Source organism: Cheilinus undulatus, linkage group 11, assembly GCF_018320785.1.
Source record: "Cheilinus undulatus linkage group 11, ASM1832078v1, whole genome shotgun sequence".
Lineage (NCBI taxonomy): Eukaryota > Metazoa > Chordata > Actinopteri > Labriformes > Labridae > Cheilinus > Cheilinus undulatus.
The window spans coordinates 37,405,919-37,430,537 of record NC_054875.1 but is presented as its reverse complement, the minus strand read 5'-3'; the positions used below and the strand labels follow the sequence as shown (position 1 = coordinate 37,430,537).

The window sequence follows — 24,619 nt, the reverse complement described above, 5'->3', positions numbered from 1 at the left end:
CTAAGCTACTCTTAGTCTAGCCTTCCTCATAGCAAAAAGGTAGTCAACAAACGTTTTAATTCACAGTTTTAGGTGACAAAATTAACACTGTTCAGCAGTTTAGGACCAGAGGCTCCATGTCTGTCTCTCATCTATTACTGCCAGAAATAGGGTGGCTGTTGGCATTATGCCAGGCTTACAGGTTTCCAATGATTGTACGTTTTTAGTCACAAGATTTTTTTTTTGGCTGAACTCTGCCCTCTAACAATGCCTTATGTGTAGTTTGGCAGTCGTCGGGATTTAGATAGATTTTTATTAAAACATTTTGCCTGGGGTCAGGGCCATCTCTGGCCAAAGTGAGGCTCTAAGCAGACTCTGGTATGATGCCTCCCTGGGAGCCACCCAATGCAGTGTAGAGGGCAAATCACTGTGGTTAATTATTTTTATCATAACATTAAAGCCAATTTATTAGCTTTCTGTTTAACTGGTGTATTTTTTAACCAATAATGGAGACTGAAACCCTATCTTGTCAGGTTTGGGTGCCTGACCCTAACCCTCTTTGGGCTTTCCTTCATTTGTGGTGTGTTAAATTAAAATTTATCCCCCTTGGTAAATTTTGAATTTTCATCCATAAAATTCTGCTGTTATGAACAATAGCTTCTTACTGTAACCTCTGACAATGAGTGGAAAATATAGTTCATTCACTATGCCAGTCTGGTTCCAGCTTGGGAAATGAATGTCACTTCCTGCCCCTCGGTCAAGGTCGCCCCATTGTAGAGATGAGCCAAAAATGCCCCACCAGAGAGGTCTGCAGCCAGATTCTCTTGTAACAAGCAGACAGATGTTTATATTGTGATGTGTTGATGATCAGCTGGGTAAAATGACTATTAGGAAAACGTAAATAAAACGTCCCAGTGTGTTTAAATCAGACATTCAGAAACTTTTCCTGAGGGGGCCACGGCCCACCCTGGGAACCACTGGTTTAAATGTTTCATCAAGGAAAAAGCAAATCCAGCTTTGACAAGAAAATCCCAAAAGACAGTTTTGAGGATGAGAACTTTGTTTTTTTCTTTTAGCACTATAAAATAGATATAACAGATAGAATCATGACCTTTTTAACTTTTTCACTCAAACTCTACTCAGCTTATACCACTCCTGTTAAAAATGATGAAAGGTGATATTGTTTGACCCCTCCTCTGCCCCTGACAAATAATCCAAGAGGACTTTCACAGTCTTATACTACATCGCCTGGCTTTCACATCAAATCAAATAATATCTTGATAACAGCCTTAGAAATAAAGAGGAAGTATTGATATCATGGTGCCCCGGGCCACTAACCAAACAGATTTTTTTTTAAACTTGGGAGTGAGAGCAGCAGGCTGGATGTTCAAATGGTACTGAGTATAAGGCAAAAAAATCTTCAGACAATACTGAGGTTAATAGGGTGGTTTCCATTTAAGACAGAAAGCAGGCAGGTGGCTTGCTACTAACTGATGGGATACTAATGGGAGGTTGCATCAATCGTGCCAGGTCTGCATATCAGCAGGATATGCAAGAAATCACACGCACTCACTGGAGACACATTAAAACAGGCTATTAAACTCTTTGGCATTTGATTTCTTTTAATCAAAGAGGCCATCAGTCAACTGAGCAGAGTCCCACACCACAGGCCTCAGAAGAAGATGCCAGAAAGCAGCCAGCGACCGGTGGCTGGCTGTGTTTTGTCTGAACACTGTTGCTACTGCTGGGAAGTCTGCATTGGAGCGGAGCCATGCCAACCTTTACAGCAGCCCTCGAATTTTCTGTCTGTGTCTCTCTTCTCTTCTCTCTCTCTCTCTCTCTCTCTCCTCCACAATGTGTCTAAATGTCTGCTCTCTCTCTCCCTCTCTTTCAGGCACAAAACCAAGGCGCACATTAGGTGCTGGTGCTGCACATTCTGATGCTTGGCTGTCACTGGATCATTGTCTGGTGACATAAAGCGCAGTAAAGCACTGAGCAGTGATGAAGTGGAGAGGTTTTAAACCTGCGCTCACTGGCACATTTCTTGCCTTTCAACCAATGTCATTTGGAGAGTGTCATCATCCCACTGTGAAAGTACCCCCCCACGCTTACTCCTCCACCCACCCCAAACACTGAAGAGAGAAAGAAAGAAAAAGAGAGAGAGGCTTTTTCTTGGCGGTGCTTGCTCCATTATTCCACTGGAGGCTTGATTAGACAGAGAGGGTAATTTACGAGCCACTTCATCGCCAATTCAACGGGCACATCACCTGTAAATAATTGAAACCCTTCATGTCCATTCCGACATAATCACATCGCTATCATGTTAATATATCCACCAGTGCTTTGCTTTGGGTCAGGCATAGGACTACTTTAAATCTTGGTTGACCTGTCACCATAACTCTCCTGGGCACCTCCTTCTTGCAAACAGAAAAAAAGATGAAGGACTGCTGCGAGAAAGAATGAAAAATTGAAAATACATTTAACAAATACGTGTCAATTCAGCAGTGCAGAGTGTGTGTTGTGAGTAGAAGGAGTGCTCTGCGCTGGATTGTTAATTATCTTTACTTATGATATAGATAAGGGATATGCATCATCTTCTATATTTATCTCTCAGAGTTCCATCAGTCAGGGTGTGGTATAAAAAACACTGTGAGGTGTGGAATAGAGTAGCTATTGTAAAGAAAGACAAACAAGTTGGAACCTTTTTCCAACAGCTGCGTTTAAAGAAAACTCTTGACATAGAACTGATAGATATTTTCATTAATATTAATAATCCAATACGAAATGGTTCACACCTTTCCTTCCTCTAAAATGCGACAAAAGAAAAAAAGTTTTGAATTATTTATCAATTGACTTATATTTGAATTGATTAATTCACCGATGCAAAATTAATCTAAGGCTATCCTCCATATTCCTCCCACTTCATTCCATCCTCTCCAATCTTTAATGAAGCAGTTTAAGTTGTAAGGGTCTTGCCTGGGGAAAAGTAACTGACTGAGGAGGTGGGCAGGGATGTGAGAGGTTGGGGTGGCTTATATAAATTTACAGTAATAAAGATGTCTCATCAGAAGCAACAGGCTAACTATCTTTCCAGACGGAGACAGATAAGACGTAACGAAAGTGTTTCATGCCTAGTGAGCCAGGGCTCTGTAGGGAGAAGCGTTTTGTGTGGCAAGGTAAGAAAGGGAAATAGAAACAAAGAATGACAGTATGTTTGCAACAGAGTGTATAAACATGGATGTAGCCTCAGTGGTGTCACCCACTGGTTTCTGAAGAGCAATTTTGAAACCAAATAAAGGTCTTCTCCATATTGGAAGTGCTTTCTACACTTTCAACTGGCAAAAATGTGGAACTGGCGCTGGTCTTAAAATGTCCCGACACAAAGCTATAACACACCTGACTGTCATCCAACTCAACCACACCCAAATGTATGCAAATTTACACAAAACTTTTAGCTTCCATGAAAGCTTTTACAAAATTACAGATCACCATTCATACTTAAACCAACAAAAGGGGCTGACCACAGTTTAAAACAGGTATTTCAAGAGCATAAATATAGTAAGAAAAAATATAATGGTAACAATATTATAAATCAAAAAGAAGAAATTAACCCTCTGACTTCTAAGGAATGTTTTAAACATTTTGTCCTGCCTAAAAAATGTATAAAACATCAACCCTGTGGAGATGCTAAAAGGACTGAAAAATGTGAATGGAACCACTTGAAGATAGTGGCAGGGTGTAGCTGAGGCATGAATTTGGCAGGAAGAAGTGCAACTTCAGCAGAAATCCAGCGTACTCCTGCAACTTCCTGCATGTTTGTGCAGAGGTGTCAACATGTTTCTACGTTCTTTAGAATGTAACCAACACGAAATAATAAAAAATAATGTCTTATTTCCCTTATCATTTGTTTTTACTCTCTCACCTTCATCCCCTTTTAGCCCTAAGCTATTTTTTTTTAATTTACAGCCAATTTTTTATTAACATTTTTTTTGTGACAAACAGTAAACAATAATAGCAAAGACTCTTTTTGCACACACTTGCTCTTCTATCTTTTTCTTCTGTATTTTCAAAACAGTTTCATTCCTCAAAGCAGCTAGGCAAGCACGATAAGACATTGGAAGAGCCCGTCATTGGTTGTCACAGCCCATATGACAAAACAATATGTTGGCTAAAGCCAAGTCAGGCACATGTGATATAAAATGAATTAAAAATTGATTAAAAAAGACATTAAACTTCAAAGTTACCGGTGTGTCTTTAATAGGGCTATAAAGGTGTCACTGGAACGACACAATGGCAGACAATGGCAAAAGGGGGGAAGAATAAGTGGCTATGGTTCAAAAGTCACTGAACTGTTTTAAACCTGTGTCTCTTCTTGTTGTATACGACAACGACAGTCTCAGAAGGTTAAAATTAAAAAAAAAACTAAAATTCAAGCACAATAACCTTGATTTCACATTTAAATTCTTGAATGCTTTAACAATTCTGGTTAGGTCTCAGTCTTTCTCTCTTCAGGCTTGTTCGAACACAAAATGTTAGAAACACTTGTCTATACAGAGATCAATTTCACTACCTACACCCAGGCCTGTTGTAGCAAGAAGTCACTTAAATAGAACCTGTCTGACAGTGAAGTAAGCTAAAGAAATTTAAAAAGCAACACATCATGCCATGATCAAAAAAATTCAAGAACAGATGAGACATAAAGGCTGGTAAAGGTTACAAAGCCATGTCTAAGACCTTGGGACTCCAGTGAATCACAGTGAGAGCCATGATCCACAAATGGGGAAAACTCTGAACAGTGGTGAACCTTCCTGGGAGTGGCTGGCCTACCAAAATGACTTGAAGAGTGGATCAACGACTCATCCGGGAAACAAACGAACCAAGAACATCTAAAGACCTGTAGGCCACACTTGACTCAGTTAAGGTCAGTGTTAATGATTCAGCAATAAGAAAGAGACTGGGCAAGAAAGACATACATGGGAGAGTTTCAGAGACTTGTCTCACATTTGCCAAAAAACAAGACTTTTGGGGAAATTATTCTGTAGACTGACATGACAAAAGTTTAGCTTTTTGAAAGGTGTGCATCCCATTACATCTGATATAACACTATAACAGAATTTCATGAAAAGAACAGTCAAACATGTTGACAGTTTGTTGGTCTGGGGCTGCTTTGCTGCTTCAGGACCTGGACGAATTGCCATAACTGATAGAACCATTAAGTCTGCTCTCTGCCAGAAAATCTTGAAGGAGGATGTCCGGCAATTGGTTCGTAATCTCAAGCACACTTGGGTTATACATCAGGACAATGATCCAAAACATACCAGCAAGTCCACCTCTGAATGCTTAAAAAAACAGCTGAGGGAAAAGCACTACAACATCAGTGTGAACACAGAGCAAACAACAACAAACCCCGGCAGAGTTCCTCCTATTAGGAAGTTATTATACAGTATGTTTACAGAAAGGTTTATATGATGAATGCTGTATTGCAATCCAGAATTTTTCACATTATACCTTTACATAAATCATGAGTCATCGGTTGCATTTATTTGTTCATGAAGAGCCTTAAACCCCAATTTTTATTCCTGAATAACCTCTTACTGAGCCTCAAACTCCTTACACCTGATATTCAAAGGAGCCTTGAACCCTGCACATAGATGCATTCCTGTAAAACTGCTTTGATAAAAACAGCTGAAAAAAATGAGCATTTTGATATGAGACTTCATGGGGATTCCCAGCATTTACAGCCCTTGAGGAACTGCAGGTTTTTTTCCTTATTGGCTTCATTTATTAGCACAAGGTTGCAGTTTGATGTGAGCATATCACAAGAAAGGCTCCTTTCCTTTTTTGGTAGCTAAATGACGAGAAGAGACCAGGGTTCATTCCTACCATTTGCCGTTTTTACACATTGAGCGGTGCCACGTGGCAAAGCCCATCATCCGCTGTACTTCCTGTTCTGTGAAGCTCAGCTGGGGCGAAGAAATGGGACAGAATGTGTGCCAGTGTGTGTTTGCGAGCGTGTTTGTGTGCACCCATGTCGTGCCTGTTCTTTTCTGGTGATTCACCCGGCACTCTGGCAGCCATCCAGGACCTATTTTCTCTCTTTTCTTTACATAACAGCAAATGGTATCACTGAGGCCCTGTGCCCTGTCCTTTCCCTTCCTCCTCATCCTCCTCCTCCTGTTCTTCTGCCACTTCCTGCTCTTTCTTCCCCCATCCTCCACCTTTATCTATATGGGGGAGCTTTCAAAAGAACTTTGTGTCGTTCCTTGGTGCTGTTTTACCACCTATGGGATCGTGAGGAGACCGGTCGGAACAGACGTTCTTGAACCACACCCAAAGTACAAAGTGGTGGACCAGATTTCAGGGTATGGCGTGGCGAAATGCGTAGGAAGAAAGTCTGTTTGGGACTGAAATGCCCCCTAGAGATTTTTTAAAGGCCCAGGATCCGGGATCCGCTACACCATATGCCTACAGGACAGCACCCAACTGGGCACCGGGGTGTGACGGGCTGAAAATAGGGACTTGCAGTCACAATCCTCAAAGTAGCTGCCAACATACGGCAACTCGGCACCAGCAGAGCAGAGTGATGAGGTGGAAGAGGACGGTACAAGAGGGGGTGGAGAGCAGAGGGGGGTTGAAAATAGAAAATCAAGGAGTTGAAGAGAGAGGAGCTGAAGAGAGTTTAGTTTGGGAGGGATGAAGGTGAGGAATGAGGCAGCGTGTCTGTGTGTGGAGAGTGTTGATGTGTGTAGGAGCGGTGTGTAGGCAGAGTTTAGTGTCTGGACTGCTCAGTGACTCAGGTGTGAATAATACGTTAAGTCTACTTTATGTGTGTGGAAGTGTGAGAGCTGGAGAGACAGAGATCACAGTGGAGTGCTGGGTCGGTGTAGGGCTGGTTGTCTCGGTGGCTGAGGGTGTGCTCTGCTGTGTCTGTGGCCCGCTCCATGACAGCCAGCCTGCACGCTGCTCACCGGTGCAGAAGCGCTAATTGAATTAAGTCTTTATTATCAGGCTGCAGAGGCAGCACTTCTCCCCATCTCGGCCCGCTTGGCTGACACTTTCTCCTTGAACACCTGCTTGACATCAACTTCCTCCTCTATTTATTTATCCCCTCTCTCCTGTGGCCAGCCACTGGCTGCACTCCTTCCTCCCCTCCTCCTCCATACTGGCATACTGAGCAAGGCTAAGTTCTTTTTCAAGTTGCTTCGTCTATTGATGCTGCACAATATTCCTTAACCTTAGCGGTACAGAATCAAGCAGCTTTTACTAGAGCGCTCTTCAAAACGCTACACCCACACAGGTAAAAAGATGTCCTACACTTCAGCGTCTATTACCATAAAAAAAGGGACACACAATAAAAAAGGATTAATTTCTAGAGTGATCCAGCCCCTCCTGGCCTTCAGCTGCAGTTGTGTAGAGGGAATAACTGCGATAAAGCTAGATGATGTTCTATGTTCTATTGAATAGTCTCCAGTGGGCAAGCTGGCCAGGGTAATATACAGCAGCTGGGATGAGAACTAACATATATCTAGTCCCCTGTCCATTTCCACTAGCCTCAGGCTCAGGCTGCTTCCCTGGGCTCTGCTTGGGCATTACTTTAGAGGACAGACAAACAAGAGGCACTATTAAGTTGGCTCCGAGTCTGAGGCCTAGGCGCGGGGCCCAGCACTGGCTGTAATCTATTGACCGTTTGCGTTCTCCCTCCCATGCCCCAAAACCACAGGACTTCTCTTTATCTGTCAGTTGAATCCATTGCTCACCTCCCTCCATCTCTATCTGCTGTTTACCCACTCTATTCTCCTTTTTTTCTCTCCTTCGCTCTATGTCAGCTCAATCCCCCTCTATTCCATCTTTCCCCTGCTCTTTCGTCTGTTTGCGTAAATCCTCTCCCCCCTCTCCCTCTCTCCCTCTCTCTACTTCTCCTCCTCACCCCCATCCATCACGATCCCTCCCATCTCCATCTCGTCCGTTCCCTTCTCTTATCGACATGTTTCCATTTTCTAAACTGCCCTCGCTCCATCATATTCACTCTTTCTTCGGTGGTCATTTTTCATTTTCTCTCCTTCATTCACTCTTACCTCACACTCTCTGGGTTCACCTCACTCCTGTCCTTTCTGCTTTTTTTTTTCCCCCCGGTGGGCTTTATTTCACCCAGGCCCCAGGTGGGCATAGCATAGCTGTCCTTGTCGGGGCCTGTTGACTGGAGGAGAGGGACAGCGCGGGACAGTGTCCTCCAGGGGCCGACTGAACGGGACAGCCAGGGGAGAGTTGTCACTGTGCAGCAAAGTAAACTTTTACTCATGATGAGTTGGGGGTAAAACAACAAAAAAGAGAAGATAGAAGGACATTATTTAACATGTTAGCTTTTTGAATCTTCTCAATGTGATCTTACCTCTCCATCTTTTATGCCTTCCTCTCTCTTTTCCCCCATGTCTCTCTCTCTCCTGCTGTTCCTGTCCTTTCCCACTCTCCTCTGAATCTCTGCCAGACAACGGGTGCCACAAAGCATTAGGACCAAACACTATCAGACGCCCTTCTCAGGCACATCCTACACATCAGCCCCCCACCCCCCTCTTATAAACACGCTCACATAGACACAGGAAGCACACCATGTGCCAGACTAGGTGACAGAAGCAGAGTTTACACACAGGCCTAGGGAGGTCTTATTCACTGTGGCAGACTCACCCAGACACTACCCCTTATAAAATAGTCACACACTTCCAGTAGTATGCACAAGTAGTCTATTTTTAATTCAAACAGGCATCCACATAGTTTCGAGGCAATTACGCACATGCACGCCATCGCAATGCATTCATAAAAGCCTGCACATGTTCGCTCGCAATCTGTTTTTCACGTGCTCTCATTTGCAGACATGACATGTGCATACACAAGAGTGCATTTACACATGCGTAAACACAATCCCTTCTTTTTCCCCACTCACTCGCGCAGATCTGCACAGAATCACAGCCTCTGTACACAATAGCAAACACCATACACAATGGCAAACAAACAGTCATTAGTAGATTTCAGGCTGCCTCTCAGTTCTGCTCCACTCTGTTGTTGGTGTGCCCGTGCCTCTGGGGTGGCGCCGCTGCTGTAGGTTTTAATAAAAGCATTGTCTTTGGAAGCTGTCTAAGGGGACTCGGTTTCATTTTGGAGAGCTGCTGCTGCTGCCGTTGCTGTGGATGTGGGAGGAGAGAGGGCTATTGCGCTGGGACGTGGGGGCGGCTAGGTTCAGTGTCATAGCCGGAGCCCTCTGAGGACCGGTGCTTATTGTTTGATAGTTTCAATATACAATATGTATGTGCAAGCGCCTGGGCTCTCTGGTCATGTAAGCACATGTGTAAAGTTGTGTGCATATATTTGGGTAAAAGTGGAAGCAAACAGCTGATACAGCCCACTGCTTCTACTTTCTAAGAGCAATTACCAGACTAGTATATAGTGTGCAAGATGTGAGAACACTCACACATAAACACACAGGCATAGAGAGCAATGTGGATGACAGTACACTGGAAAATACAACAAGTTAAGCTTACTTAAAATACATGTGGAAACTCATTGCCTCAGAAAGAACAACTAAACTTGACCATTGTGAGTCCAAATGACTTATTTAAATGTCATTTTAGTGTAATAGAAATTAATGCTAACTTTATTATTCTAAGGGGGGCAAGTACTGATTGCTACATAGAGAAACTACCAACAGGCCGTGTTTTGGGCTGTTTACGACTATTCCAAGCACTCCAAGTGTGAAAATAAAAACATCCTTATTTTTAAAATACCTGAGTCCTGAAAGTGATGCAAAAAAGAGCTTTAACGGTCTGAGGATTAAAAAGCCTCCGTCTAAAGCCTGGACAAATGGTGTCAGACAACACTCCTTAAGGTGTGTTCCCGCAAAGTTTGGGTTCAGTACAGTTTTGTGATGGTTTAGCTCATTAAACCTTGATAAGTTAAAAGGACTCAAAATATTGAAATATTGATATTTATGCTCAATGAAAAAATATTTTTTAAAAGACATCTTTAGTTACCTTTCCACCTAATGTAGGCTATTTTAAGCCAGTGGTTTTCAATCTTCCAAAATAAAGGAGCCAGAGACCAGGGACCTGGTGCAAATTCAAAAACAGCTGTGTGCAGACTTACATTCTGAGGATTTACTTTGATTTCAGCATGAATCTTACTAAATTACCAAGTTTTTTTTTTATTTGACAAATTTTGTGCACATTTTTTTTTTTATAAAAATGGGTAAATATATACAATGTGAATCATTTAAAAACATTCTTTGCTTTTTTGGAATGCATTTAGCAAAAGTGTCTCATGACCCACAAGGTGGTCTCAACCCCTATGTTGAGAACCACTGACTTGCAAAAATTTGCCACTAGTCACCCACTGAACCAATACCGCCTCGTTGAGTTCAGCATGCCATCCATCCAACATAAATATTTCCCACCTTAAGCAGGACCTGCTTAACTGAGTTGGTAACTTCACTTGTGGTGCAAAAGGGTTTATTGCCCACAGGCATTGTGGGAAAACTATGCAGATTAAGGGAGGTCAAATCATCAGTGTTAATTCAACTCCCATATAGAAGTTCATATAACTCTCAGTGGTCCTGAGTTAAATCAACACTTTAAAAAATATTCATATTTAAATTCTTGTCTTTTCGACACTCAGTGTTGTTTTTTAACACGTAAAGGTGTAGTTTTAACACAGTATCATGCTATTACTTTTCAATTTGGATGTAAATTTCAAGTATTTATGATGTTTTTATGTTAATAATTGACAGCACAATGCTTGCAAAAGTCAGATTCAGAATTAGACTACAACTTGACTTAAAAGGAAGCACACCATCATGGTGCAGAGGTGGTCAACATCCAAAACAACAATAATCCTCCATCCCATTAATCAGCATTAATCACTGTACAACAGGAAACATCTAAATCAGTGATCATCAACTGGCTTCCTATCTGGCCCCCAGAAGATTTCTAAAATCAGTAAATGTGCAGAGGAAAAATATGTTGTGGTATTTGGGTATGGTATTTTTAAAAAATCCCAATAGGCTTTAAATGCTGGCGTAATGTTTGATCCATCTTGCCGAAATCCACCCATCAGTCATTATAAGTGAATATAATGTAGGATAAGACATACTTATGAATTTAGTCTTGATTAAAGCAGCCGCTTTCCATGTTAACTTTCCAATTCAGGCACTCTGAGAGTTCAGTATTCCAGCCACAAAACCACCACAGTAGACTGGTTCCCTGACCGTTTTCCCCACTAATCACAACACTGGGTTTAGCATCAAACACAGTGATGACAACATGCCAGCCCCAGGAATATATAGCCAAAATATTACAATCGCCCCCTAGTGGCAGCTGCAGTTTAGGCCACTGGCACTGATCTCACTGCCAAAGACAAAAGGTGATTTACAACTTTGAAGGGAAAAAAAGAATTATATGTTTAATGGGGCAAAAATATTTTGTCAAGTTTAGTTACATAAGTCCAGCCCTTTTGGTGTCTACCAAGTAAAAACTGGCCCTGTTACAAATGTAGTTGATGACCCATGATCTAAACACATTCATTGACCTAAAAACACATCTAAATACTCTGTCCAAGGGCATTATGAGAAAACTTTGTCCCCCAGACTTGAAATGACAGTTGGCAGATCTTAGATCACTTGGCTCTTTAAAGAGTTGGATTAACCCTGAATGGATCAACACTGTCAACTTACTCTTACACCGCAGGGTATTTTACTCAGAATGGAGTTAGAATTACACTTTGGGAGTAAAATTAACTCTTAAATGTTTAACACCGAGAATTCAACACCTATTTTTTTGCTGTGAAACTTCTATCAGTTCAGAAAAATTGAGTTAAAATAGCTGGTTTGGAGTTTTAAGTAATCACAACTGAGTTTTTTAACCACCTATTACTGTAGTGTCTTACAGTGTAGACTCTCTCTACATGCTGCAGTTAACCAGTCCTATAAAACAAACAGAGGAGTAAAGACGCTCTAATGTGCAACTGCTCCACTCATGAAACCATGTGCCATTTAGGGGATATTCAGGATAACGAGCTATCTCTATACGACACACAGGTGTCCATTAGCTCTTTGGGCTGACCAATCTGTGACACCCTCTAGTCAATAGTTTCTCCATCTGTCAGCATACAAACACCTCTGAAAAAGCCCCTCAAGGAGACATTTGTGTCATTTATGATGGACAGTGAATGTCTTCTCTCCACAGGAGCGCACTGTAACGCCCATGATGAGGTCAAATCAAATGTTATTGTCTACATTTTGAACCTCTGTGCCTCTGTGCCCTCCCCCTGTTTTCTTTTTTTCTCTCTCTTCCCCACAGGCACCTTCAGATTCCATCAGCTGAAGCAACACAGACACATCTTTAAAAAGCCAAAAGGAAAGAATGGCTATCTGGGAGGATGCAGGAGAGGAAAATCCTAATTGTCCCTTTAAGTGTGTTCCCTCCTGTGGAGTGAAGGTGCGGGGTAACGGCCATCTTAAATCACAGCCTGGCCGCGGCCTTCATTAAAGCCATAATGCCAGGCTCTCCCTTTAATGGAAATGGAAGCCAGCAAGGCTGTGGGTGTAAATTAAAGTGTAAGGCCCGAGCAGGGAAAGATTTCCCCGGCTCTGACAGGTGCGGCCTGAATTAGCTGTAGTGCTGTTCAAGCAGTCAGTGGGAGAACACTGGTATTGATTTTAAGCACTGTTGCACTTCCTATCTGAAAGGGAATGTGTATTACTAGAGCTAGGCACATCAATCACTCAGCATACCAACACTCTCCCCCTGGCACGGTGCAGATTTTGAAATGATAAACAAACAGAAACAGACCAAAACAAAAGATAAGACTGGCTGTATTTTAACTGTATGAGCCTGGATGATGTGCAGCAGCAGCACGGCATCATAAAATACATCTGCGCATGCATGTAATTGGTCCACTTCATCTCATCTCCCTTGTGTTGACAGGATGCCATCTCTATTCAGGGCATGTCCTGCGTCGCGTGTCACCTTGGTCAAACAGCTAGCGTCAGCTCCTTGTGCTCTTGCTGTGGCCCACTCCCATGTTTACGACCTGCATGTGTCAGAGCGGCTACATGCATACGGTTCAGCCATGCAGCGCGGTGCATCCGCATCTATGACCCTGCTGCTTATCTCTGCCTCCCATCATGCCCCGCTGACCCTGTCTGCAGGCGCTGGCAGGGGCAGAATTAGCCTACTTAGCCTATTCCCCCACAGGGGTCAACCCACACGCAGACATGCAGACAGCCCACACCCACAATCAGATGCACACAGACCTGTCCAAAGGAAGTAGAAGATGTGAGATGACAAATGATAAGGCAGCACTTAACCACAGGTGTCCCTAGCTTGGCCTCTCACCCATGACCTTGAGCAGAGAGCCTTTCATACAGAGGCCAACCATCAATCAGCTGCCATCAATCACACATATATGGCGCACCCTTTCACTCCCCCACAACCTTTCCTGGCCCTAACATCCATCACAGAGCTCTACCCTTTCACTGACATCTGGGAAAATACAAACACTTCACAGTCTCTCCCCCTGTCCAGAAAAACACATACAGTGAACACACACAGCTTGTCCTGCAGGGATGACTCCTCTGAACATGGACTGTGTTGTTGTGTTGTCACTTGAACTGCAGGTGTACACCAGGGGCTGCTCCCTTGTGACACTTTTTGCTGAGATATCAGCACCTGCACTGTGACATGGCATGGGGTTGAAATCCTTGAGCACACTGGCAGCTGAGACCACTGAATAACAGAGAGGAAATAGTGTCAGACTGTCAACATGAGCATCCTGAGGACCATTTGGCTGCAAAGTCACATGGTCTAAAATATATCAAAGCTTGAAAAAGCATGGTTTTCAGGCTGTGATGACCTGAATACAGCCAAAATTCTACCTTTAAATCCATTCACATAAGCTGCACTAATAGTCAACCAAACCCTGTAAATGAAACAAATCTAAGCTGACCAAATGTCTAGTGTTTGGGTGGATGTGAGAAATTTGTCTAGGGCTCTGAGTATTAAGAAATAATTCCAAAGAAAATCTAGAATTCAAATAGCTTTACATTCTTAAAGTACCAGCACAAATTGCAAAACTAAATCACAGCCCAGGGCAAATCCTGCCTTGTTTGCTACTGTTCAAGAGCTTCACAGATACAGGGCAAAAAAATGTAGACTTGCTCAGTCTACAATGAGGAACTCTGAACCTCTTACAGGAGAGCAGCAGTCCATGTACTGCAATCACGTGATCCAGGACGTCCGCTGGGCGTCAGGCAGTGGGGGGCAGTAGTAAGGAATGAGTAGGAATGGAGGAAAGTTTGTATTTAACAACTCTAAATGAATCTCTACATTGCACTTATCATCAAAAAAATCCATATGCATTTAGCATGATCCCTGCACCTTTGCCTAGCTGAGCCCCATATCAAAAAATCCTAATTTCATCACAAACATGCTTTTAATTAAACAGTGATGTACTATCAACTGAATGGCTTCCCGGGAGTGTCTGGCCCACCAAATTACTCCAAGAGCGCACTGACAGCTAATCCAGGAGCTCAGAAAAAAACAAGAACAACATCTAGAGCCATTATCCACAAACGGAGAAAATTTGGAATGGTAATGGACCTTCCCAGAAGTGGGCGGTCTACCAAACCTACTCCAAGGGCATCAAAGACTCCTTCAGGAGGTCACAAAAGGACCCAGGACAACATCTAAAGGCCAGACCAGGCTGTTGCGCTGAGAGGCTAGCTGAGCCCCTCAAGAAATCCTAATTTTATCACAAACATGCTTTCAATTGAAACAGTGATGTACTATCAACTGAACAAACCTTGCGGTCGAGTAATGATATACAATTCACAAATGAGCCTGTTTTACAAAATGGCTCTTTAATGTGCGCCACGGTAGGTAGCTTTCATTTCAGTGACAGTTTTCTTTCCTCCATCCTTTGTTGTTATTTAACCCACATTTAAAAAGCCAAACAGTTACAAAAAAATAAGTTGTTTGGGAGCCAAACAACCAGCTCCACTAAACTGAGCCAAATGATCTGGATCTCTTGAAAGATATGGATTTCCCATCACAAAAAGCAAGACTGGATAGACATCAGCTAAGGAAAGATGGACAAGAGTAGAGTTTAATTTGTTAAACCAAGGCAAAACTATTTTAAACTGCTGTTTGTTTCATTTTTCCTGAATATTCCTTTTGGGACACAAAAAGTAGCTTAAGAATGTATTTCCATTTTGCATTTTGAATGCTTGGCATAATAATAATTCACAGAAAACATGGCCTTTAGGTCTTGTTTCTCTATGCAGAAATCACTTCTTGCCCCCCATCTGTTCTCCGCTGCAGTGTGACGTCATCCACATAGAACTATTCCAGGACAAGATCATGTTCAGGTATAGGGGCTCTGAAAAGAGCAGTAAGACATCCTGTTTAATGCAATATTTCTTCTGTTTCTGTCAGCCATTCTTTGCTAATGAAAGGCTAATGCCTAACAAATCACCCTACACTAACACAATTCCCAACTGCAGTTCAGAGAAGGAAAGCAGGACATGGACAAGATGTACTTGATTTGAATAATATGTAATCTGATTTCAGTTTTTCCAACACATTTAGAAACAATAAGGATAACTCTGTTTCCATTAGAATAGAGATAAGAAGGCAGTTGTCTTCATGAATACTCTGTGGAAAAGGGTTTTAAATGGTTATGACAGCAGTTTTATATTTCCCTGTATTGTCGCATATTTACATGATTACTCACACAATCCATTTGTCAGTCTGATAAACTCTTAACAGTCACAGAGCATCAGAAAAAGTAAAACATCATCCCACAGGCATCTGTGCTGTCTTTTTAAATACAAAAATACACTATACAAACAAAAGTATTTGGCCACCTGACCATTACACCAACAGGGACTGTAGTGACACTGTATTCAAATACATGTACTTAAATATGGCGTTGGCCCTTTTTTGCAGCTATAACAGCTTCCACTCTTCTAGAAGGCTTTCCACAAAGTTTTTTAGAGTGTTTTGTAGGAATCTGTGGCCAGTCATTGTGGAGAGCATTTATGAGGTCAGGCGCTGATGTTGGACAAGGAGGCCTGACTCACAATCTTTGTTACAGTTCATCCCAAAGGTGCTTGATGAGGTTGAGGTCAGGGCTCTGTGCTGGCCAGTCAAGTTCTTCTTCACTGAACTCATCAAACCACGTCTATACAGTTAAGGATGAGTATCGAAATTCAGTGCCGACACGGTGCCCATACCAGCATATTTGATAGCTACCAGACCAAATTACAACATAGATATGGATACTTCATTTGCATACCCAGCCACCCCGCCATTTTTGTGTTAAGTTACATTGCCTTATCCCACGTTCAACTGGCATCTTGTAAAGACATTTCTGTAAATCAACACCCTTGAATTTCCTCTCAAAAGCATTGATTTGGGAACTGTTTAGGCACCAGCACCGTACAAAAGTTATTGAAATAGTGCATCAGAAAAAACCCAGATGATACCCAACCCTTTTTATAGTCCTTGCTTTGTACACAGGGGTACAGTCATCTTGAATAGAAAAGGGCCTTCCCTAAACTGTTGCCACAAAGCTGGAAGCATAAAATCGTCCAAAATGCCTGAAGCATTAAAGCTGGCCTTCACTGAAGATAAGGGGCTAGCCCAAACCCTGAAAAACAGCCCCTTACCATTATTCCTCCTTCACCAAAAGTCAGCGTTGGCTCAGTGCAGTCAGGCAGGTAATGCTCTCTCAGCATTTGCCAAAAACAAGACTTGCCAAAACAGAACACAGAGCAGAACACGTTTCCACTGCTCCACAGTCCAGTGTTGATGTGCTTTACACTGCTCCATCTGACACTTGGCATTAGACTTACTTTAACTTCAGTGTTGTTAGAGAAATCACTGTAGAATAATGCCTCACCTGATATGCACCTTTGCACTATTCAAATATAAACTCTTATCTACCTCATAAATCTGCCACAACAGCACATGCATATCTTATCCTACTTGATCATGTTTATTCAGCTCCCTTGGGGCCCTTGCAACCACACAAATAACACACATTGGCTTGTATAAATCAGTTCAAATATCTAATTCAAGCTTGTTCAGATTTAAATTTAAAATTCAAATTATTTCTCAGTTTTTATTTATATACTTAATGTTTTTTTCCTGTTCATTGAAAGCAAAGCTAACCGGAGTCAATTCCCTGTTTGTGTAAGCATGCTTGGCCAGTAAAGCTGTTGTTGATTCTGATTCAAGATTCACTCCAAATCAAAAATATCATAGCTGGACTTGTATCACAAATATCCAATGACTAATCCACTATTTGTTGGAAATAATAGCTATTAGACTAGGAAAAAAGAAGCAAGGTATACCTCTGCAAGACTTGAATTAATACAGGATGACTTCCAACTCATTACAGTAATAAACTCAGTTTGACTGTGTAACTGAATCAACAGATGGCCCTCTGAAAAAAACTTCTAACAACTCTACAACAGGAAATCTGCATTGATCTCATCAAGCTAAGCTAATACCTTTGCAATAAGCTACCAATAGTTTTGAGAATCACAAAGTTTCTTCCTATGATTTGAGAAGACCATGAGGCCTTTTGTGAGACGTGGTGCCAATTTTTAAACAAGTGTTTGCTTCACTTATAATCCACAAAGCCACTGATAAGCTGTCTGAGATATGTGATGGGATATAAAGTATGAAAAGCCAGCTGATGACTGAAACCAGAGATTCTAGCCTACTAGAAAAATCTATATTTTGAGGAAGCCTTGTCATACCAGAACGCAGCGCCTATGCTGGAGAGAGCCATACAGGTGAGTCTTTCATCAACCATGCTAGCCATGGCTGAAGTGTTCCTGACACTGGTTAATTTTTGTTTAGTTTCAGGCTAAAAGAGAAGTGACATCCTTGATAAAAACAGGTGAGCTCTGTGCTCTTTTGGCTCGTGCTCCATAATTACACCAAGGAGGGGTTTCTAATTGGCAGTGTCTTTATGCAGAACTATTATCAATGTCCCTCCAAGGCAGTGAAAGAGAGATGGGCTAGGGAGGGGGACATGGGGAATGGTTTCTTTGTCAGTGAGCATAGGGTCCTTTCACACATGGATGAGAAGAGCTACAGTGCATGCATTAGCAGTCCAGGAACAAAATAGAAAGGAAAGGTTTTGACATACTGAATGTATAGACATGTGAACTTAAGTAAAGGGGACAATTTAAAAACAGCTTGCATTTGTTGATGCAGTTTTAAATGATAGAAGTTAATTAGAGGTAATCCAAAAGGGGGAAAGATTTCTTTTAAAAAGATGACATTTTGTTTTAATAAAACAAAAGATTTCACCACTGTCTAACATGGTATCACAAAGCTACAGTGCTGTGAAAAAGTTTGGTTTCAGATCATCAGACAAACTTAATATTAGACAGACATAACCTAGAGTAAACACAAAAAGCAGTTTTAAATGATGGTTTCCTTTATAAAGGGATAAAAGACATCTAAACCTACCTGGCCCTATGTGAAAAAGTAATAGGCCCCCGCGTAATATCATCAATTTACTGTGATAACCCCATTTTTGGAAGGCTGAGTCCAATTTCACCAGTCACAACCCAGCCTGATTACTGCCAGACCTGTTGAATCAAGGAATCTCTTAAATAGCACCTGTCTGACAAAGTGAAGTGGGGAAAAGGAACAAACATTCACGATCTAAAGAAATTCAAGACCAGATAAGAAACAAAGTCACTGAGGGTAACAAAACCATTTCAAAGACCTTGGGACTCGAGCCAACTGTGGTGAGAGCCGTTATCCACAAATGGGGAAAACTCAAAATAGCGGTGAACCTTCCCAGGACTAGCCAGCCTTCCAAAACTACTCCAAGCGTGCATTAACGACTCATTTAGGAGGTCACAAAAGAACCCAGAACAACATCTACAGACCTGCAGAACTCACTTGACTCAGTTAAGGTCAGTGTTCATCATTCAACAATAAGAAAGAGACTGGGCAAAAATGGCATCCATGGGAGAGCTCCACTTGCAAAAACCACTGGTGACCCAAAAGAAACCCAAAACTCATCTCACATTTGCCAAAGAAAAAATCTTGATGATCTCCAAGACTTTTGGGAAAATATTCTGTGGACTGATGACACAAAAGTGGAACTTTTTGGAAGATACGTGTCCCATAACATCTGGTGTAATGCTAACACAGATTTCCTGAAAAGAACATCATACTAAAAGTCACACAAGGCGGCGGTAGTGTGATGGTCTGAGGCTCCTTTGCTTCTCCAAGATCTAGTTGACCTGCCATAATTGATGCAACCAAGAATTCTGCTCTCTACCAGAAAATCTTGAAGGAGAAGATCTGGCCATTAATTTTGAGACGTTAAGCTCAAGTGCACTTGGGTTATCAGGCAGGACAATGTGTCTAAACACACTAACAACGTGTACTTTAAGCTAACTTGTACTGAGTGTGTAAGGCTGTTAGGTAGGGGCTCATGGGAAACAAAACATGTATGAAACGTGATTGAGCTTCTGTGTGAAGCATAAACAAGCTGAGGGGAAAGCACCATAACATCAATGTAAACACAGAGCTGAGAACAACAAACCCATGCAGAGTTCAGTTTAACCCTCTTATTAGGAAGTAATCATTTTTCAGTATGTTTAGAAAGGGTGTGGATCTACATTTACATTTTGTGAATTGCAGTTAAGAGTTTTGATATTGTACCTTAATGTCAATCATGAGTCATCAGTTGCATTTATTTGTTAAAAAAGAGCCTTAAACCCCAATTGTTATTACAAAATGACCATGTATGAGGCTCAACTCTAACACGTTTTATTTGAAAGGGCTTTGAACCTTGCATGTAGGTTCATGATCTCAAGCTCAACTGATTGGCTTATCTAGCATGACTATGATTCAAAAACACCAGCAAGTCCACCTCTGAATGGCTTAAAAAACACAAAGCCAAGTTTTTTGAGTGGCCTAGCCAGAGTCCCAACTTAGATCAGATTGAGATATTGTGGAATGCCCTTAAACAGGCTGTTCACGCTCAAAATCCCTCCAGTTCTTTGCAGAATAAAAACAATTCTGCAAAGAAGAGTGGGCCCAAATACCATCTGAGTGATGCAAAAGGCTCATTGCCAGTTCTTGCAAAGCATGCTTGTAGCTGTTGCTGCCAAGGGTGGCATAAGAAGATATTAAGTATGGGGGCAATTACTTTTTCACATAGGGCCAGGTAGGTTTGGAAAGCATTTTCTTCTTTAAAACCTGGATTTTGGATTTACTCTGGTAATCTTTGTCCAATATCAAAATTTGTTTGATGACCTGAAACATTTAAGGGTGACACATATGTAAAAATAAGAAACCATGAAGGGGGCACATACTTTTTCCCAGCACTGTACACACTTTATGACTAATTTGATGCCAGATAACAATTAAATCACAGCCAGTGCTTCTGTAAACTTATTTGTTTGCTGATGCTGAATTTACCGTGTTATTCTAAGTTGTAACACCAAGGAAATGGTGCCCTTTTGTTTGCAAATTGGCTCCACATGTGTACGCATGAACACCAGGAATTAACTGCAACGCTGGCAGCCTTATTCTATTTCTAATATTACAGTAGCTCTCGGCATTTGGTTCCACATGTGGGTGTAACATCTGACCCAGACAAACACCCCCAGCTTCAGCAGAGTTATTAGTGGAGTGGTGAGTGTGCAGACAAACAGGAACAAATTAACATACCATTCAAAACAGACACAGCACAAGCGCATGTTATGTTAATTGGCTTGCTAAAAGGCAATTATTAGTCAATATTAATATTTATCATTTATCTGCAAACTTTTCTGGGTAGCCATCAGCAGCCTGTAATATTTAACATCCTTTGCTGAAGCAGAAGGAGGCTGCAAGCTCTGAGGAAGGGAAGTGGGGTTGAAGAAAAACTATGTAAAACTAAAAGATCCCTGAGTATAATAATTTAATGGCTATGAATCTTAACTTATGCCTTAGAAGAGGGCAGGAGTGTAATTTTCTTACCTTGTTTTAGGGGATGTCGTTAGCCATTCTTCATGCTTTTCAAATGTTATCAAGTAAGCTGCGATCTCCTGTGAAAAAGAGAAGAGAGGAAGGGAGTGAGGCTTAGATATGTCATCTTTAATCACTGTTCTCTTGTGTTTGTAATACATCGCTGAGACTGCTTCATTGATATTCAGACAGTCTAACCAGCAGCACAAACACAGGAAAGACGGAGACAGGGGCCGTGCCGGGGAGCTCAGGCAGGTAAATGGAGACTGGTATAAAAAAAAAGAAGTAAAGTGAAAGACAGAAGTAGAATGCAGCTGAGGTCAGATCATCTTCCGAGACCATCTTTGTTACGAATGCTTTGATCAAGTTTCTCCTCTGAGGACATCAAGGTGCTCTCAGGAAGATTGACATCTCTGTGTTTGAGAGCGAGCGGCTTTTAACATTTTTGGTCCGATCCTCCCCCAAATCCCTTTGATCTGCCCTTGACACTCCTCTTTGGATCAATCCACTCTTTAACCTTTGAATAATAATTACACGCCAGTCTCACAATATTGACATGCATGTGTTCGGTGTCCCGAGAAAAAAAAAACACAAGAGCTCCTTGGGAGTGAGTTGTGTACAGAGATAAAGTATAGACACAAACTGTCACTCGCAGAAATAGAGATACTCCAAACACTTTCATATTTCCCATGCTCGCCCTGCCTACTGCTTCTGTCTGAGTGTAAGAGGGGAACACGCCAGACCCTACCCGGCCATTTTCTCACCAAACTAATGGGCAGAAATAAAAGCACTTTGGATGCTGGTAGACAACCTAATGATTAACAACGACAGGCAGCAATTCACTCTTCAGCAAGAACATTTGTCAGCTTCTCAGACTGTTAGAGAGAGCCAGACGAGAGCTAGACACAGACCTGGTGTCATCTTCCACAAAAATATGTTTTCACTTTTTTAAGGATGTGCTTCTCTCCTCTCGTTGAAGTGTCAACAAACCTTTATGTTAGAATATGTTGTTCAAATATTGTCTGGTTTGGTTTGCGAGGCTTGAGGAGGAAAACATTCTCCTCTGGGGGGTTATGTTGTTTCTCTGCACGGCCACATGGGGCAACAATGTCACGCAATGGGTCTGCGCAACCAGAATACTTGAATAGCACAGATTAGTGTGCTGTCAGGGTGTAAATGTGCAATATGTGTGAGTTGTGTAGTTGGATCTGTTTTTGATATGTGCAACTCTGTGCATGTAGATTATTGGTGCTACTGTTCCATTTATTACTTATGTGTTGTTATATGGGAGCTCAAGGTGCAGCACTTGGAGTCCAAGACAGATTTCCTTAAGGGGACAATGTATGGTATGGTATGGTATCACAATGGTATCAGTTTTTGTGACTCCATGGTTCCATGCACATCATCACATAGCCCTCACCTATGGCCATGAGCTCTGGGTAAAAACCAAGAGAATGAGATACAAGCAGTTAAAAGGAGACTCCTGAGGAGGGGAGCTGGGCAGAGATAGGGTCAGGTGCCTGAATGTCCAGAGTTGTGCCAGTGCTCCTGTGCATGGAAAGGAGGCATCTGATCAGGATGCCTCCTGGCCACCTCCCTATGGAAACCTTCCGAGTAGATCCTACTGGGGGGAGACCTTGGGGCACACCTAGAATTTGCTGGAGGAATTATACATTCCACATGGCCTGGGAAAGCCTTGGAATCTCCCAGGAGGAGCTGGAAAATGTCACCAGGGACAGGAAAGACTTGCTTAACCTGCTGCCACGGTGACCCAGCCCTGGATAAGTAGAAGACACTGGATGCATGCACAGATGGATGAATGGATGGATGGATGAATGGATGTTTGCAAACTGCTATTAAAGTACAAATTGCTGTTGTCAGGCCAAAACAGTGTAACTCAATTTCTCATTAGTTTCATTTTCTTTCATAAATCAGCAGTCATTTTAAAAAACAAAGAATTTTAAAGCAATAAAAAGAGTCCAAAATGCTGACAATGACCATTCACAGTGTTAAATTAACTGAAAAAAAACCAAGGTTTTTTCATTCTGTGAAAAGTGGTAATTTTTGGAGATTTGAGGTTTTTGCCTGATGCCAGCTAACTGAAAAAGAATCAGGCACAACAGAACACAAAAAACAAAAGTTACATGCAGAAACTATGAGAAGACATGTTGGGCTATGAGACCTACTGGCTTCTTATCCCTCTCTTCTGCAGTCACAGGACTACTCATGTACACCTCAGGTCATAATTAGCCATCTACACCCATTCACTGCTGGGGATCGAAACCCTGACCTTACAGTTGAGAGACAACGGACTCTACAACTGAACCACAGTCACCCTGTAAAGAACAAATCTCCAAAGACCACGATGAAAATTGCAAAAAAAAAAGGTGCTACATTAAAGCTCTTTGCAAACTTTTATTCTATTTTGAATTGGAGGAACAGCCATTCAAAGCTTGTGGGATGCCTCATTTTAATGGTGCTGGCTTTGGCCACCTCAGGCTACTAGCTGGAAAAGAATGGCTTGTATCAGTGGTTCCCAAACATTTTTCTTAGAGCCTGCCTTACTTGTATTGGAGAGAATTATTGCAAAAAATCAACATTCATTCAAGCCTTTCATTGATAAAACCCTAAGAGAGACCACTGTATAAACTGTTTAGTGTTTAATCATAATTTTACTTATATACATGCCAATCTAACCACTGGCTTTTACACTGGGGTGAGATCTATTTATTTAACCATATACTCCCCGTTTTATTTGAATGTGCAGATATGATCTAATGAGAGAGAAAAGCGGTTAAAAAGTGGTGCCAATCCTTGGCAGTCTGGTCTGAGCTGTTCTCTTGTAGATGATACACCAGTTGCATCAACGTGTAAGCCACAGTCAACTTTATAAAGAAAAAATATGTATATATGTATGAAAAGGTGGGGAGGGAGTTTTTGCCCCAAGTGAGGGAGTTCAAATATTTTGGGGTCACGTTCACGAGTGAGGGTAGAATGGACTATAAGATTGACAGGCAGATTGGTGAAGCATCAGCAGTTTTGTACCATACCATCATGGTGAAGAGGGAGCTGAGCCTAAAGGCAAAGTGTTCAATTTACCAGTCAATCTATGTCCCAACCCTCTCCTATGGTCATTAATCTGGGTAACAACCAAAAGAATAGGATTGCGGGTTCAAGCAGTCAAAATGAGTGTCCTTAGGAGGGTGTCTGGGCTCAGCCTTAGAGATACGGTGAGGAGCTCGGACACCAGGAAGGATCTCTAAGTAGATCTGCTGCTCCTTCACGTCAAAAGGAGTCAGTTGAGGTGGTTCAGGCATCTGATCAGGATGCCTCCTGGATGCCTGTGGCGGTATTCCAGGCACGTCCAACTGGGAAGAGACCCTGGGTAGGCCCAGAATAAGATGGAGGGATTATATATCCCATCTGGTCAGACAGTAGCTCAGAATCCCCCAGGAGGAACTAGGAAATATAGCTGGGTTGACTTACTTCGCATGCTGCCACTGCGAACTGACCCCAAATAAGCAGAAGAAGACGGATGGATGGATGGATAGATGGATGGATGGATGGATGGATGGATGGATGGAGGGATGGAAAGTGCAGCTAAG

At 42.0% G+C, this 24,619-nt stretch overlaps 1 protein-coding gene across 1 annotated transcript in view; it reads right to left on the bottom strand.

The window, feature by feature from the left end:
* The window catches only part of camta1a (calmodulin binding transcription activator 1a), a 529,164-nt gene that overhangs the window by 276,510 nt on the left and 228,035 nt on the right, over positions 1-24,619 (bottom strand). The window contains exon 4 of the mRNA XM_041800377.1: positions 21,027-21,094. Within this exon, the coding sequence (XP_041656311.1) occupies positions 21,027-21,094 (68 nt within the window). The remainder of the gene's footprint in view (positions 1-21,026; positions 21,095-24,619) is intronic.